The 17,641-nt window shown below is 45.9% G+C and overlaps 2 protein-coding genes across 3 annotated transcripts in view; one reads left to right on the top strand and one right to left on the bottom strand.

Annotated features, from left to right (window-relative positions):
• LOC148142994 (uncharacterized) overlaps nt 1-17,641 on the top strand; it is a 120,482-nt gene that overhangs the window by 17,736 nt on the left and 85,105 nt on the right. The window lies entirely within an intron of this gene.
• Nucleotides 3,438-17,641, bottom strand: part of LOC148142995 (uncharacterized) — a 30,557-nt gene continuing 16,353 nt past the window's right edge. Inside the window, exon 3 of one of the 2 annotated variants that reach the window (XM_087973990.1) lies at nt 3,438-5,906. In XM_087973990.1, coding sequence (XP_087830116.1) covers nt 5,768-5,906 — 139 coding nt within the window. In that variant the 3' untranslated portion in view covers nt 3,438-5,767. Of the gene's footprint in view, nt 5,907-8,310; nt 9,289-17,641 lie in introns of those variants that run through there. The other variant, XM_087973992.1, reaches the window with a different exon arrangement.

A 17,641-nucleotide genomic window follows, 5' to 3' on the forward strand; every position in this document is an offset into this window, starting at 1 on the left:
CAATTCCACCCTTGGGGAGACAGTCTGTGTGTAGCTTTCACGTTGCACGCCCCACGTCTGTATGGGTTACCTCTGAGTGCTCTGGTTTCCTTCCCCTGGTCTAAAGGTGTGCAGGTTAGGATGAATTGGCCCATCTAAATTGTCCCATAGTGTTCAGGGATGTGTCAGTGTGGTGCATTAGTTGGGGTAAATGTAGAGGAATAGGGATAGGGGAATGGCTGGGTTACTCTGCGGAGGGCCAGTGTGGACTTGTTGGGCCAAAGGACCTGTTTCCATACTGTAGGGAATCTAATCTTTAAAAAAAAGAATTCCTCCAAGCAATCTTGATAAAATATGCCGAGTTGGACAAAGTATCCCATCAGGTTTGAGTTGAAGAAGTCTGAAGTCACACGACACCATGTTATAGTGCAACAAGTTTATTTGAAATCACAAGCTTTAGGAGCATTGCTCTTTCATGAGTACTGCCCCCTCATCACTTCATCTGGTGCCATGTGACTTCTGACCTTGTCCACCCCAATTCAACACCTGCACCTCCGCATCAGAGTTGACGAATGAGATTGGATTTTATTCGGCCTGATTGTGAGATGTTCCATTTGGAAACTCAAAACTGTCTGACCAACAAAGAGATGCAAATCATAGAGTCCTACAGCAGGAGACAGGCCCTTCGGCCCAACATGGTCCACACCGACCAAACTGTCCATCAACACTAAGCCCATTTCCCTGCACTTGGCCCATTTCCTTCCATACCTTTCCTATCCACGTATTTGCCCCAATGCCTTTTAAATGTTGTTAATGTACCCACCTCAACCACTTCCGCTGGCATCTCATTCCATATGTGTACCACCGTCTGCGTGAAAAGAAACGTTGCCCCTCACATTTCCTTTTATTCTTTTTCCTCTAACTTTAAACTGATGCCCTCTAGCCCTCACTTCCCCAACCCCGGGATAAAAGTCTGAGTGCATTCACCCTCTCACGATCTCTTCACTTCTCGAAGGGCCTCTCTCAGACTCTTAATGCTCTAAATAAAAATATCTTAGCTTGTCCAACCTCTCCCTTTTACACAGACCCTTGAATCCTGGTAACATCCTTGTATATGTCTTCAGCATGCTTCCAAGTTTAATAACATATTTGTTATAGACACTGCCCTGTCTACCTATTTTGTTGGAATTATAGGACCTAATCCAAACTGGGTAATCTGGCTGATGGGGCAGGAAACCACTTCCTTTCTTGAGAGAGAAGTCTCCTGGAGAGAACTGGCTGGCTGACTGATCTACTGACCCTCAGTGTCCCACTGCCCTCAGTTATCTGGAGGGGTGTGCACACATTTGCCTAAGGTGGTGCTTGAAACCTTTATCATCTTTGGGATGGATCCCCATTCATTCCGTGCTATGGAGTCATGCAGCCTGGAAACAGACCCTTCAGACCAACCAGTCCATGATCCCCAACTAAACTAGTGCCACCCATCTGCTCCTGGCCTGTATCCAGTATGTTAATACTTTTGTTCATTTGTTCACCGTGAGAGTTGGATAAATAAATTGCTGATTGTTGATTTTAAAGTGTTGGGGATTTATTCTTATCACTAGAGCAGGTTACACCACTTTTCATGCTAATTTTACAGATTATTGGGCGACACGCTCCTCTGGGTATTTCTCTTTGAGATAGGTGTGGCTGTCAGCCTTTGCTTTATAAAAGTATTGACGTAATGTAGTGCTGAATGCAATGGAGTCAACATGAATCCCAGCCTCTCACTGTGGTTGTGGGTGAATCGTCTTAATTTGGCTCTTAACTCAGAAACTGCACACAATTAACTGCTGAAACAATGATTAACACTTTATTGTATGGAGCAACCAAAAATAAAACTCCTCAAGTTTTCATTGGAGAAAAGAAGGTTTAGGGGTGACTTGATAGAGGTGTACAAGATGATTAGAGGTTTAGATAGGGTTGACCATGAGAACCTTTTTCCACGTATGGAGTCAGCTATTACAAGGGGGCATAGCTTTAAATTAAGGGGTGGTCGGTATAGGACAGATGTTAGGGGTAGATTCTTTACTCAGCGAGTAGTGAGTTCATGGAATGCCCTGCCAGTAGCAATGGTGGACGCTCCCTCTTTATGGGCATTTAAGCAGGCATTGGATAGGCATATGGAGGATAGTGGATTAGTGTAGGTTAGGTGGGCTTGGATCGGCACAACATCGAGGGCCAAAGGGCCTGTACTGCGCTGTATTCTTCTATGTAACCAAGTTCAACCTCACTCACAACTTGGCTATCACCCAATTGATGGCAGAATTTAACTGAGTTTCCCCCAACAGTATCTGTCTCTGGAAGTGTCCAGGGATTCAGTGCAGCATTCTTCTTCCAAGTACTGCTGCTACATCATTCTGGTTGAATTCTGGTGGAGATTCCTCGCTTTCAAATCTGTGATGTGATGCTTCTTTAGATTCTAACACCACCTCCCCATACTTCTGGAGATCTCCGGTCTGTAGCTTACCTTCTTATCCTCGAGGTTTAGTGGTTTGTTTGATACAGCGTTTCCTGCAAAAAAACCCTTTACGTCAGGGCCTTCCTTCCACAGACAAACTTAATTGTCCTTTTATCATGAGCTTATTAAACACTTCGCTCATCTGTCCCAGGAAACATCTTGTTGTTTTGCGTCCTTCTTCCCAGGGATGGTTAACTACCAGAAATTAGGCCATTCAGCCTATTGAGTCTGCTCCACTATTCAATCGTGGCTGATACGTTTCTCAACCCAATTCTCCCTGTAACCCTTGATACTAAAGAATGATTGAGTCTGCTCCACCATTCAATGGGCTGAATGGCCTAATTTCTGCCTCCTGATATAGCAGTTTCTCAGTGGCCCTTTTGTTTCTTGGTCCAGAAAGAGTTCCTGCTGATTCAGGGAGTTGCAAAGTTCTGCAGTTTACAGGACCACACCACATTCCCCTCTGCCTCCTCCTGAGATACTGGCAATTCCAAAGATCCCTTGGTATCCCTGAAAACAATCGAGGTGTCTGGAAATCTCTGCTGCTACTCTGGAACAGAAGGATTATGGGGAGAAAATTTAGAAATCTGATGTGAAAAGGGACTATGGAGTTCTACTCCAGGATTCTCTCAAGGTAAACTTACAGGTTGAGTCAGTAGTTGGGGAGGCAAATGCAATGATGGCATTTATTTTGATCAGACTTGAATATAAATGCAGGGATGTACTTCTGAGGCTCTGTAAGGCTCCGGTCAGCCCACAATTAGAGTACTGTATGTAGATGTGGGCCCCATATCTCAGGAAGGATGTACTGGCCCTAGAACATGTTCAGAGGAGGTTCACAAGAATGGTCCAGGAATGAAAAATTTAACATATGAAGAACATTAGAGGACTCTAGGTTTATACTTCATGGAGTTCAGAAGGATGAGAGGGGATCTAATTGAAACCTACAAAATAATGAACGGTATGGATGTTGGGAAGGTGTTTCCATTGGTAGGACAGACTAGAACCTGAGGGCTCAGCCTTCGCGTCAAGGGAAGACCCTTTAGAACAGAGGGAAGAGAGGCTCCTTCAGCCAGAGTGTGGTGAGTCTGTGGAATTCACTGCCACAGAAGGCTGCGGAGGCCAGGTTACTGAATATATTTAAGACGGAGATAGATAGGTTCGTGAGGATCAAGGGTTAAGGGAGAGAATGGGGTTGAGTGGCGAAGCAGACTCAATGGGCTGAATGGCCTAATTTCTGCTCCTATGGTCTTATGATATGCTGATGTGTGGAGGGATGAGAAGGGGGGAAAAAGAGATGAAGAGAGAAAGACAGTTAAGGTGAAGCTCGATAGAGATGAAGGAAATATAAGAATTGTATGATAAATGGCAGAACACATAGGAGCACTGGCATACAGAGAGATCTGGGCATATAGATCCGTGGAAGTGGTAATGCAGGTGGGCACCGTGGTCAAGAAAGCACACAGCACACTTCCTTGAGTGTAAGAGTTACGTTACAGCTGTTTATTATGGCCACATTCAGAATATAGTGTGTAGTTCTGGTCACGGTGCTACTGGAAGGATGTGGGTGCTCTGGTAGAGGGTACAGGCAAGGTTCACCAGGACATTGCCTAGTCTGGAGGGCTCTCGTTATGAGCAGAGGAGGCATAAACCTGGATTATTTTCTTTGGAAAAACAGAGGCTGAGAGGAGACCTCGACAAAATGCTGAGATACACAGATTGGCTGGACAGGGGTGGCATGGTAGCTCAGTGGTTCGCACTGACGCCTCACAGTGCCAGAGACCTGCGTTCGATTTTAGTCTCAGGCAACTATCTGTGTGGAGTTGGCACATTGTCCCTGCACCCCACCTCCCGTGTCTGTGTGGGCTTCCTCCGGGTGCTCTGGCTTCCTCCTACAATCCAAACTTGTATAGGTTAGGGTGGATTAGCGATGCTACATTACCCATAGCATCCAGGGAGAGGCAGGATAAGTTGGATTGTCTGTGTGTAAATTGCCCCAATGTTCAGGGATGTGTAAGTTCGGTGCATTAGTCAGGAGTAAATGTAGATAATGGGGGTAAGAAAACGAGTCTCTATGTGTTAATCTTTAGAGGGCCAGTGTTGACTTGTTGGGCTAAATGGTCTGTTTCCACGCTGGAGGGATTCTATGATAGTCAGAGGCGTTTTTTTCCCACCAAAGTAGAAAGTTCAACTAAAAGAGGTTCAAGGACTGTTTGGGAGGAAAGTGGTGGGGGTGGGGAATTTACACAGAGGGGTGGTGGGTTTCTGGAACGCACTGCCAGTGGAGGTAATGGAAGCAGGCACCTTAACAACGTTTAAGGTGTATCTTGATAGATGCATGAAGGGGAGGTGAATAGAGGAACAGAAGCCACACATGGGCAATAAATAGCAGGTCTAAGTAAGAATTAAGAAGTAGCACAGGCTTGAGGGGGTGTGTGTGCCTAAAGCAACTGAGAAGGGCCTGTGACTGTGCTGTATTGTATTGATACAGCTTTCCCCCACTATTTGAAAGTAGAGTGTTCCTTTCATAAGCCGAAATGGCCTAAAGCGAAGAGTAATTACCATGAATTAATTTATATTATGCCTTTCTTTGTAAAAGCGACAATCCTCTTCGGATTTCTTTCGGTTTGTGAGAAAGGTATTAATGTAGGTCTTTTGTTAAAGTGAAGTAGTGCAAAGTGAACTTTCGAAAAGTGGGGGATATCTTTATGCTGATGGAGGGGAGATGGGGGAGCAATGAAGAGGGGTGGATGGAGGCTCAGGTGCAGAATAATAAACACTGAGACACCAATTGAGCAGCCCAGACTGGCCCTGTGCTGGAGACTCAATGGGATAGAGACAAATGTATCTATTTCAGGTATACCTGCAGTATGCTCCATCCAGGATAAAAAAAAAATGTCCTTCATCTGCTTCAGCATACAGGGCAGATGAGCAGTTTCTCCCCAATGTGGACCAGGAGGTGATGCGACTGAGTGAAGCCTTTCCTGTGCTGAATGCAGGTGAATGGCCGCTGCCCGGTATATAAATGCTGATGAATATCGGGCAGGCGGGGAAGGGAAACCGTTCCGACACTCCCTGCATTTTCATGATTTCTCCATGGTGCAGGTGTCCTCGTATTTCTCCAGGTTCAACAATCAGTTGAAACTCGCTCACACTTACAGCATAGGTGTGGTGTTACTGGTGAACCCTCTGATAATTGGAGAACTCTGTAAAACATGTTCCAGTCACTACTCTGGTGTGTGGGTATGTAAGACTCTGTGAGTTTCCAGTCACACTGACATTTAAAACCTAACAAAGCAGACAGACCTTCTCCCCTTTGTTTTCAAGGCCATCAATATCCAAGTCCTGGTGAATCAAGCGATTGTCAGACTTCGATGTGATGTTTGGTCTGAGATTTATGCCTCCAAATTCTTCTCTTGTAATATTCCTGTGGAAAGAGATTGCAAAGGTCATCGCTGTCAGTCCACAATAGAAAATCAGAACACACATCTCTAGTTTCTGTGGATCATTGTTTCCTCTCTTAATACCCAAGATCTTTGTGCTGATCTATACGTAAATGTATACAGCAGGGTAATGTGGTGGATTGCATACTCCAGGAAGAGTTCACTCAAGTTGCTGAATGGACATCTATCATGCGGTATTGACGTTCTTACTGAAGATATACAATATGCTGCAGTGCAATATTATGAGCCCAGAAACAACTGCAAATCAGGCTTTTAGAGCCATAAACATTCCATCAAATATGTAACATATACCCCAGACTTATCTGTCTTATATTAACGCACGGTTGTCTTACAATTCCAGAAGACTCAGATTTAAGTTTTAAGTATGACTTTTTGTAAAAGAAGCCGTCGTTTTGGACTCCTTCCATGCCATACTGACTCTATTACTGGAAATACGTCCATACTACACCAGGATTCATTGATCGATGACGTGAGGTTTATCTTTACCTTCTTATAATTTTCTGTTGCATAAATGTTTCGACGAATGCCAACGCTTTTCACCAGTCATACAGTCAGAGACATAAAGCACAGAAACAGATCCTTCAATCTAACTTGTCCATGCCGACCGGATATCCAAAATTAGTCTAGTTCCATTTGCCATCACTTGGTCCATATCCCTCTAAACCCTTCCTTTGCATATAACCATCCAGATGCCTCCACCACTTCCTCCGCAGCTCATTCCATACACGCTTCACCCTCTGCAAAAAAAAGGTTGACTGCAAGGTCCCTTTTAAATTTTCCCCCTCTCGCCCTTAACCTATGCCCTCTAGTTCCGCACTCCCCCTATCCCAGGGAAAAGACCTTGATTATTCACCCCATCCACACTCACGTTTTTATAAACCTCTTTAAAAAACACACATTCAGCCTGCGATGCTTGAGGGAAAACAGCCCCATCTTATTCAGCCTCTCCTTGTGGTTCAAACCCTCCTACCCTGGCAACAGCCTTGTGACTCTTCTCTGAATCCTTTCAAGTTTCACCACATCCTGCCTATAGGAGGGAGACCAGGATTGCACACAATATTTCAGAAGAAGCCGACTGAAACTGACTTTTGCAGAGTCTGCTCCCTGCTTGTATTCATACTGCCTCCCGTTGTTGCAAGTGAACAGTGCTTCCCCCTTTCTCTCTCCCTCCCAGGATAAGGAATGGAAAGGGGGAGACATTGCTTCATTCCCAGATTTTGCCCAGAAGAGCCCCCCTATTGTCTGAATGCGCAAGTTGGACGGTGAGCTTCTGAAGCTACTGCTGCTCCTCTCTTTCTGAATGAAGGTTGAGCTTCACTCCAGACTGCAACTCCCTTTCTCTGTCCAAACATCTGTGAGCACAGCACATTTTTGTTGAAATAAGGCATATTTCCTGAATGTTACAATTAAAGGGGTGTCTTCCCCCCGATATTTCAAGGGATGGTAAGTCAGAGAAGGACCACGCCTAGTGTTGTGTGGCTCGTGTGACAGTTGCAACAGGATGTCCCAACTCCTATGCTCAATTCAAAGTTTGAGAGAAGATTTGTAGCTCGGGTGCTCATTGTTGTGGTTCTGTTCGCCGAGCTGGGAATTTTTGTTGCAGACGTTTCATCTCCTGTCCAGGTGATATCCTCAGTGCTTGGGAGCCTCTTGTGAAGCGCTTCTGTGATGTTTCCTCCAGCATTTATAGTGGTTTGTCTCTGCCGCTTCCGGTTGTCAGTTGCAACTGTCTGCTGCAGTGGCCGGTATATTGGGTCCAGGTCAATGTGTTTGTTGATAGAATCTGTGGATGAGTGCCATGCCAGAGAACAGCCAGGGAATTCCTAGAGGCATGGCCTCGAGGCATTTTTCCAGCACCACATTTTTCAACTCTGGATCTGGGACAAGGTGTGTGGTGTGGGGGGAGGGGAGGGGAAATAAGGAAACTGGTGAAATCTACATTGATCCTATGTAGTTGGTGGGTCCCAAGGCAGAAGACAAGATGTTCTTCCTCCAAGCGTCAGGTAGCTAGAGCTTGGAGGGGAAGGCACCAGAGTACTTGCGTGTCCTTGACGGATTGGGAGGGGGAGTTAAAGCGTTCAGCCACAAGGCGGTGGGGTCGTTTCGTTTTGGCGTCCCAGAGCTGTTCCCTGAAATGTTCTGCAAGTTGGCGTCCAGTCTCCCCAATGTGGCAGAGACCACATCGAGCGCAAGGGACATATAAATAAATCTTATAAACAAATTGTACAAATTTTAGCCTGCCAGGGTTATTTTCTTTAATTAAGTTAAAGAAAATTTTAATTAAATTGGGTGACTACATGAAACGGTTTGTTGGTCAGACTCAAATCATCATCCTCAAATGAGACAATGCCATTAATATCAGTGAACTGCTTTTTTTTTTAGAACCACAAGTTCTTGATTTATTTGCACAACTTATTGGTATTCACATCTGCACATTCAATGTCAAACTCTGACATCAGAAATGACATGACACCATTAATTTTTTTCTTACAGTAATTCAACAAACAAATTAATAACACACAGTGAACACCAAGTCTCATTAATATGAAATTAAATTTGACCAAAAAAAAAGTAAAATCAAGATGAAAGATAACAAATGGGGGAAGGGCAGAAGGCAAGAAATGCAGCATCATAGAAGGTGCTCCTCCAGGGAGTGTATTTTACCAACTACAACTGCTCAATATAAACAAACACTCTGACATGACCCTCCGGTTTTAATGTAAACCATAGCCCCATACAGTAGGTACCATTTAAATAAGTTAATAGATACAAGCCTTGAGCAAATCCAGCCTCCAGCCGGACCCCCCGCTTCTTGGAGCTCGGACCTTCCTCCAGCTCCGGGGGGTTGTTGAGCTCCTGGGCTCCGGCCGCCGCCGAAGAAGCCGCGGGCGCCGGCTCTCTCTCCTCCACCGCCGACATTTTTAATTTGTTTTCTCGTTCACCCGATAACTGTCACCTCCCCTTTCCCGGGCCCCGGGAATTATACAAAAATAAACAATAAACCCCACCGGGGACTGTCTCCTTTTCTTCACAACTTTTGTTTGAAAAGTTCTGGCTTTAATTTGAAATGTATTTGAAAGGTATTTTCTGAGGTAAACGATGCCTGTCTGCCCCCCTCCCTCCGTCAGAAACCGCCCGCTGAGTCGATGAGAAAACCGCAGCCTCGTGCCGCCATCTTTGTTTTTCTTCTTCATTCCGTCTCCTCCTTCAGTGACGCGCGTCATTCGCGGCCCCTCCAATCAGAGCGCACCTTACTCCACCTGACCAATGGCGGCTGGCTTTGTGCGTCGTGTTGGTCCCACCCTCTGCAATATCTCTCTCCGATTAGTCGGTACCGACCACAAGCTTTGGGATTGGTGGAGAATTTCACAATCACGTCAGTGTATCCACCCTTTTCATTTCCGTTCATTCATTCAACAGCAGATGACCCAATTTACTGCAACGGGCTGTGGGGCTATTGCGGTAATGTCACATATTCAGGGGGAAGATGTGATTTTTAACGTTATCAACCAATTCAACTGTGGCACCTCCACATCCATTCATTCAACTGAAGAGGGCTCAATTTAGTGTAAAGGGCTCTGAGGGTATAATATTTGTATCCCATGTTGAGAAGAAACCTCTCCCCATTCATTCAATAGAAGAGGGCCTATTTGCTGCAGAGGTTTTTTTTCAGGCGTAGTGGTAGTGTCCCTATCTTCGAGCCCTGAAATCCCACTGCTATGAGGATGCGTAATAACAAATTTTTTAGTCATAAGTCACATGACACCAGGTTATAGTCCAGCAGGTTTGTTTGGAGGGGATCTTACAGAAATATATTAAATTATGAAAGAAATAGAAGTATGATGTTGCATTGGTAGGTTAGACTAGGATAAGAGCACATGGCCTCAAGATTAGAGGAAGCAGGTTTAAAACTGAACTGAGAAGAAACTTCTTCACCGAGAGGGTTGTTAATCTATGGAATTCCTTGCCCAGGGAAGGATTTGACATTACTTCAGCAATCACGAGAAGCAGGAGATATGTTTTTGAAAAATAAAAGAATTAAGGATATGGTGAAAACGCAGGTAAGTGCAGCATAGTCCACAAAAAGATTAGTCATGATCTTATTGAGTGGTGGAGCAGACTCGAAGGGCCGGAAGGCTGACTCTTGCTCCTAGTTCTTATGCTCTTATGTTGAAATCACAAGCTTTTGGAGTGTAGTCACTTCAGCAGATGAAGTCATGAAAAAACAAGTGCAGGAAAGAGAATTTAGATAAATGAAAGACAGAGCATCTCAACGGTCAATTACTTACTCCCATTCCTATTTCTGATGATCTTACTACACAGCAAGTTGTGTTTACCAAACATTAATTTTATTTCCATTGTTTAAAATCAAATATTTAAGATGAACAGTTTGTTTTTCCTCACTTGGACACACTGTGACCCACAACACTGTGAATATCATAAACCCGCTCATGAGATATCATAGGAACAATTCATAAACTTGATTTGTCACTGAGATACTAGAAAGGAGAAGAATTCCCAACATGTGCAGGATGCTAACGAAAAGTTAGCAACCTGAAATGGTAACAGGAGCAAGTGAACAGTCCCAATCAGGAAACTCATATTCTGACATCCACTACAGTACCTTGCTTTCCTTTTCAGTTTAATGATCCATAATTGAATCTGACTCCAACACACTCTCTGGCAGGCAGTTCCAGAGGTCAAAGTATTTTCAATCATTAACGAAGTAAGTTTTGGATCCATCCCAAAGACATTGAACATAGAAAAATACAGTGCAGTACAGGCCCTTTGGCCCTCGATGTTGCGCCGATCCAAGCCCACCTAACCTACACTAGCCCACTATCCTCCATATGCCTATCCAATGCCCGTTTAAATGCCCATAAAGAGGGAGAGTCCACCACTGCTACTGGCAGGGCATTCCATGAACTCACGACTCGCTGAGTAAAGAGTCTACCCCTAACATCTGTCCTATACCTACCACCCCTTAATTTAAAGCTATGCCCCCTCGTAATAGCTGACTCCATACGTGGAAAAAGGTTCTCATGGTCAACCCTATCTAAACCCCTAGTCATCTTGTACACCTCTATCAAGTCACTCCTAAACCTTCTTTTCTCCAATGAAAACAGCCCCAAGTGCCTCGGCCTTTCCTCATACGAACTTCCTACCATACCAGGCAACATCCTGGTAAACCTCCTTTGCACCCATTCCAGTGCCTCCACAGCCTTCCTCTAGTATGGGGACCAAAACTGCACACAATACTCCAGATGCGGCCGCACCAGAGTCTTATACATCTGCAACATGACCTCAGGACTCCGGAACTCAATTCCTCTACCAATAAAAGCCAGTACGCCATATGTCTTCTTCACAGCACTATTTACCTGGATGGCAACTTTCAGAGATCTGTGTACATGGACACCAAGATCCCTCTGCTCATCCACACTACCAAGTATCCAACCATTAGCCCAGTACCCCATCTTCTTGTTACTCTTACCAAAGTGAATCACTTCACACTTACCTACATTGAACTCCATTTGCCACTTTTCTTCCCAGCTCTGCAGCTTATCGATATCCCGCTGTAACCTGCCACATCCTTCCTCACTGTCAACAACTCCACCGACTTTCGTATCATCCGCAAACTTGCTCACCCAACCTTCTAGCCCCTCCTCCAGGTCTTTTATAAAAATGACAAACAGCAATGGTCCCAAAACAGATCCTTGCGGAACACCGCTAGTAACTGCACTCCAAGATGAACCTTTTCCATCAACTACTACCCTCTGTCTTCTTCCAGCCAACCAATTCCTAATCCAAACCTCCAACTCACCCTCAATGCCATACCTCTGTATTTTTTGCAGTAGCCCACCATGGGGAACCTTATCAAATCCCTTACTAAAATCCATATACACCACATCTACCGCTTTAGCCTCGTCCACCTCCTTATTCACCTTCTCAAAGAATTCAATAAGGTTTGTGAGGCACGACCTACCCTTCCAGATGTTCATAAATCCTATCCCTTACAATTCTCTCTAAGACTTTTGCCCACAACAGAAGTGAGACTCGCCGGCCTATAGTTACTAGGGTTATCCCTACTCCCCTTCTTGAACAAGGGAACCACATTTGCTATCCTCCAGTCTTCTGGCACTATTCCTGTAGACACTGAGGACATAAAAATCAAGGCCAATGGCTCTGCAATCTCCTCCCTTGCTTCCCAGAGAATCCTAGGATAAATGCCATCAGGCCCAGGGGACTTATCTATTTTCACCCTTTCCAGGATTTCCAACACCTCTTTCCTACATACCTCAAAGCCATCCATTCTAATAAATTGTGACGCAGTATTCACATCGGCAATAATGTCCTGTTCCTGAGTGAATACTGACGAAAAGTATTCATTCAGTGTCTTCCCCAATCTCTTCAGCCTCCACACGCAACTTCCCACTACTATCCTTGACTGGACCTATTCCTACCCTAGTCATTCTTTTATTCCTGACATACCTATAGAAAGCCTTTGGGTTTTCCCTAATCCTACCAACTAAGAACTTTTCATGTCACCTCCTTGCTGCTTTTAGCTCTCTCTTCAGATCCTTCCTGGCTACCTTATAACTATCAATCGCCCCAATTGAACCTTCACACCTCATCTTTACATAGGCTGCCCTCTTCCCTTTAACAAGGGATTCCAATTCCTTATTAAACCACGGTTCCCTCACACGACCCTTTCCTCTCTGCCTGACAGGTACATACTTATCAAGAACACTCAATAGTTGCTCCTTGAACAAGCTCCACATATCAATTGCGCCCTTCCCTTGAAGCCTACTTTTCCAAGCCACGCATCCTAAGTCGTGCCTCACCATATCATAATTTCTCTGCCCTCAGCTATAACTCTTGCCCTGCAGTGCATACTTATCCCTCTCCATCACTAGAGTAAAAGTCACCGAATTGTGGTCACTGTCCCCAAAGTGCTCACCTACCTCCAATTCTAACACCTGGCCTGGTTCGTTACCCAGAACCAAATCCAGTATGGCCTCACCTCTTGTTGGCCTGTCTACATATTGTGTCAGGAAACCCTCCTGCACACATTGGACAAACACCGACCCATCTAACGAACTCGAGCTATAGCTTTCCCAGTCAATATCTGGAAAGTTAAAGTCCCCCATAACAATCACCCTATTACTTTCACTCTTCTCCTGAATCAATCCTTTCTTCTATGTCTCTAGGACTATTAGGAGGCCTGTAGAAAACTCCTAACAGGGTGACCTCACCTTTCCTATTCCTAACCTCAGCCCAAACTACCTCAGATGGCGAGTCTTCATCCATCGTCCTTTCCACCGCTGTAATACTATCTTTGACAAGCAATGCCACACCTCCCCCTCTTTTACCCCCACCTCTGACCCTACTAAAACATTTAAACCCTGGAACCTGCAACAGCCAATCCTGTCCCTGTTCTACCCATGTCTCCGTAATAGCCACAACATCGAAATCCCAGATACCAATCCATGCTGCAAGTTCACCTACTTTATTTCATATACTTCTTGCATTGAAGGAGACACACTTCAAGCCACTTTCCTGTTAACAGGCACCCTCCTTTGAGATTGATGCCATGTTCCTAACCTCCCTACACTCCAGGTCCTGCACCCTAAAGCTACAGTCTAGGTTCCCATGCCCCTGTAGAATTAGTTTAAACCCCCCTGAAGAGCACTAGCAAACCTTCCCCCAAGGATACTGGTGCCCCTCAGGTTCAGGTGTAGACCATCCTGTTTATAGAGGTCCCACCTTCCCAAGAAAGAACCCCAGTTATCCAGATACCCGAATCCCTCCCTCCTGCACCATCCCTGTAGCCACGCATTTAACTGTTCTCTCTCCTTATTCCTCGACTCTCTATCACGTGGCACGGGTAACAAACCAGAGACAACAACTCTGTTTGTTCTAACTCTGAGCTTCCAACCTAGCTCCCTGAAAGCCTGCCTAACATCCTCAACCCTCTTCCTACCTATGTCGTTTGTGCCAATGTGGACCACGACTTCAGGCTGCTCCCCCTCCCCCTGAAGGACCCGGAAAACACGATCAGAGACGTCACGTACCCTTGCACCTGGGAGGCAACATACCAAACGTGAGTCTCTCTCGCCCCCACAGAACCGCCTATCTGTGCCCTGAACTATTGCTCTGCTCTTCTCCACCCTTTCCTTCTGAGCAACGGGGACAGGCTCCATGCCAGAGGCCTGAACCCCATTGCTTACCCCTGGTAAGTCGTCCCCCCCACAAGTATCCAAAATGGTATACTTGTTCTTGAGGGTAACGGCCGCAGGGGTCCCTGCACTGGCTGCTTCTTCCCAGTCCCCCTCACTGTCATCCATCTGTTTGCAATCTTTGGAGTTACTACTTCCCTAAAGCTCCGATCTATGACCCCCTCTGCCTCCCGAATGATCCTAAGTTCATCCAACTCCAGCTCCAGTTCCCTAACATGGTCTTGGAGGAGCTGGAGATGGGTGCACTTCCTGCAAGAGTAATCAGCAGGGATGACCATGGCATCCCTCACCTCAAACATGTTGCAAGAGGAACATTGCACTGCCTTCACTGCCATCCCTCTAAAAGTAACCTTTTAAAAACAAACTAGGTCCAAGAATAGAACAAGCAAAATGCAGCACTTACCTACTTACCACAACGGTTCTTATTATTAGGTTAGGCACCTCTGCAGTGCCTCGGGTTCCTCTCCTGCGTGCTTTTATAGGGAAAGAAACCTACCCAGATAAGCTTACGCTACACCAACTTCCAGATCCGCTTCGCGCTTTTTAAAAAAAAACTTTCAAATTTAAACCGTTAAACAAACGTCACCGAGCCTTCAAGCAGCCCCTGCCAAACAGCCCTTACCTGCTCCGCTGACACTTCTATAAGAGGTGTTGGCTGGACCCAGACACTTCAGCGGGCAGTGGTCATTACTCATGTGTATTCTCTCCCCCACCCGCCTTAAACTAATCACCTGGGTTGTGAGTCGATTGTGCTGGCATTCTGGTGGCCCCAGGCAGTGTCTGTATCTGCTCTGCTGTTTCTCTCCATATTGTGATCCAGCGGCCATCTTGTGTGTCAAGTTGGCCAACTGATGGCTCAGTAGCCATCTTGTGTATCTGTGTGCCTAGTAACACCCTGCCCTTCCCCACCTCTCCGCCACGCCCACTCTCTCTTCCCCACTCAATCTCTCTATCAACCCCACTCATTCTCTCTCTCTACACCCACCCTCTGACCGCCATTTTCTCTCTCTCTCTGTCCCCCATCCTTTTGGTCTCTATTCTCCCCAGCCCCCACCACACCCGTCCTTTCTCAAGCCTCGAACCATCTTTGACCGCTGTATCAAGCCCTTCAAAGAACAGAGAGAGAGAGATAATGGATAGTAATGACTCTACCTGGGAGTTGGGAGGGGTGATAAATGGCTGATCTTCAAAATTGAGAATACTTAAAATGATTTTTGCAAGGTTTGTAGCTCAGGTTGAGGTTTAGGGTGGAGGTTTGCTCGCTGGGCTGTAGGTTTGATATCCAGATGTTTCATCACCTGGCTAGGTAACATCATCAGTGGCGACCTCCAAGTGAAGCGAAGCTGTGTCTCCTGCTTTCTATTTATATCTTTCACCTGGATGGGGTTCCTGGGGTATGTGGTGATGTCATTTCCTGTTCATTTTCTGAGGGGTTGATAGATGGCATGTAGATCTATGTGTTTGTTTATGGTGTTGTGCTTGGAGTGCCAGGCCTCGTAGCCCTACACATGGATGAAAAAAAACATCATTTCGACTGGGACAACACATCTATCCTGGGGCAGGCTAAGCAAAGACTTGCCAGAGAATTCCTAGAGGCCTGGCACTCCAACCTCAACGCCATAAACAAACACATAGACTGAGATACCATCTATCAGCCTCTCAGAAAACGAACAGGAAATGACATCACCACAAACCCCAGGAACCCCATCCAGGAGAAAGAAATAAATAGAAAGCAGGAGACAACAGCTTCGCTTCACTTGGCGTCGCCACTGAAGATGTTACCTAGCCAGGTGATGAAACGTCTGGATATCAAACCTACACCCTAAACCTAAAATGATATCTTCAGAAACATCGTTAAAGCCAGAAAGCGTGTTCAAGTTTTTTAAAAGAGCTGCTGAAATCTGTCTGATTCTTTCACTGAAATAAACACAGTCAGGCCACCGCTCAGGACAGGCTGGAAGGGGTGAATGGGCGAAAATGAGCACTGCAGATGCAGGAGATTAGAGTCAAGATTAGAGTGGTGCTGGAAAAGCACAGCCGGTCAAGCAGCATTCGAGGCTTTTGCCTGAAACATCGATTTTCCTGCTCCTTGGATGCTGCCTGACCTGCTGTGATTTCCAACACCACTCTGATCTTGACTGTAAGGGGTGAATGGCCTAGTCCTAGTCTTGTGAAGTTGGTTCCAACTATCTAGAAATAGCGTCACAGAGCACAGAAACATACCCTTCGGTCTATGCCGACCAGATATCCTAAATTAATCTAGTGACCCATTTGCCAGCATTTGGCCCCTTATCCCTCTGAATCTGTCCTATTCATATCCCCATCCAGATGCATTTTAAATATTATCATTGTACTGGCCTCCACCACTTCCTCTGGCTGACCCCCACCAGCGTTCTGTGCAAAAAGGTTGCCCCTCAGAAATCTTTCCCCTCTCACCCTAAACCCATGCCCTCCAGTTCTGGACTCGCGCAACGTGGGGAAAAGACATACAAAAGTTGAGCAGCCAGACAGAATGCAAAAACAATACAATGTCGAATCACAGGGAAAAACAAATTGTAGCTCGACCCCTTTTTTGTCGTATTGGCATTTGGACTCTTAAAATCTGACAGGAACACCAGCATCCCTAGTGAGCATACTGCGCATGTTTCCCGGTGTCAGTAACGCAGTGCACATGCCCACCGGTGTCAGCTAAACACTGGGCATGCTCATCGCTTTCCGCAAAAAATGGCGCGCGACCTACCTTTGATGGTCCAATAGGGAACCGTGGAGGACCAAAACAAAACTGGTCCTCCTGCCAATCAGAGCCACCCCATTGTCTGAATGTGGAAGTTGGACCATGAATTCCTGAAGCTGCTACTCCTGCTCCTCTTCCTGAATCAACATTGAGCTTCACCCAGACTGCAAATCCTTTCCTCTGTCTAAGATCTGTGAGTACAGCACTCTCTTTTCTCGCCCCCTTTGCCATTTCTATTTCTTTCCGGAGTTCAATTGTTCACTTACAGCAACTGAAAGGAAAGGGATTGAACCCAGGGAGGGGACGGACTATGGAAAAGTGATCGAGGTCTGTGTCTCAATTGGCAAAACAGACAGACAGGAGGCTGGAAGGGCACAACAAATCAGGCAGCATCACGAGGTGTAGAAGTCGATATTTCGGGTGTAACCCTTCGTCAGGACTGGGGATGGGTGCCGGGGTCGGGGGCTAAAGTGGGGATAGGTGAAGAATCGGTCAGATTAATCATTGGGTGGAAGAAATCAGGTTGGTGGCAGGAAGGAGTGCTAGTGAGGGGCATGGGGCTGAGAAGGGAGTCGGGTGATGGAAAGGGAGGTTATTTGAAATTGGAGAACTCGATGTTGGGTCCTGCAGGCTGTAGTCTGCCCGGGCGGAAGATGGGGTGTTGTTCCCTAATTTGCGGTTTGGTTCGTTGTGGCAATAGAGGAAGCCTATGATGTTCTTGTCAGAA

Source organism: Chiloscyllium plagiosum, unplaced genomic scaffold (genome assembly GCF_037043375.1).
Source record: "Chiloscyllium plagiosum isolate Xiang-an unplaced genomic scaffold, Cpla_swu_hap1 HiC_scaffold_27, whole genome shotgun sequence".
Classification (NCBI taxonomy): Eukaryota; Metazoa; Chordata; class Chondrichthyes; order Orectolobiformes; family Hemiscylliidae; genus Chiloscyllium; species Chiloscyllium plagiosum.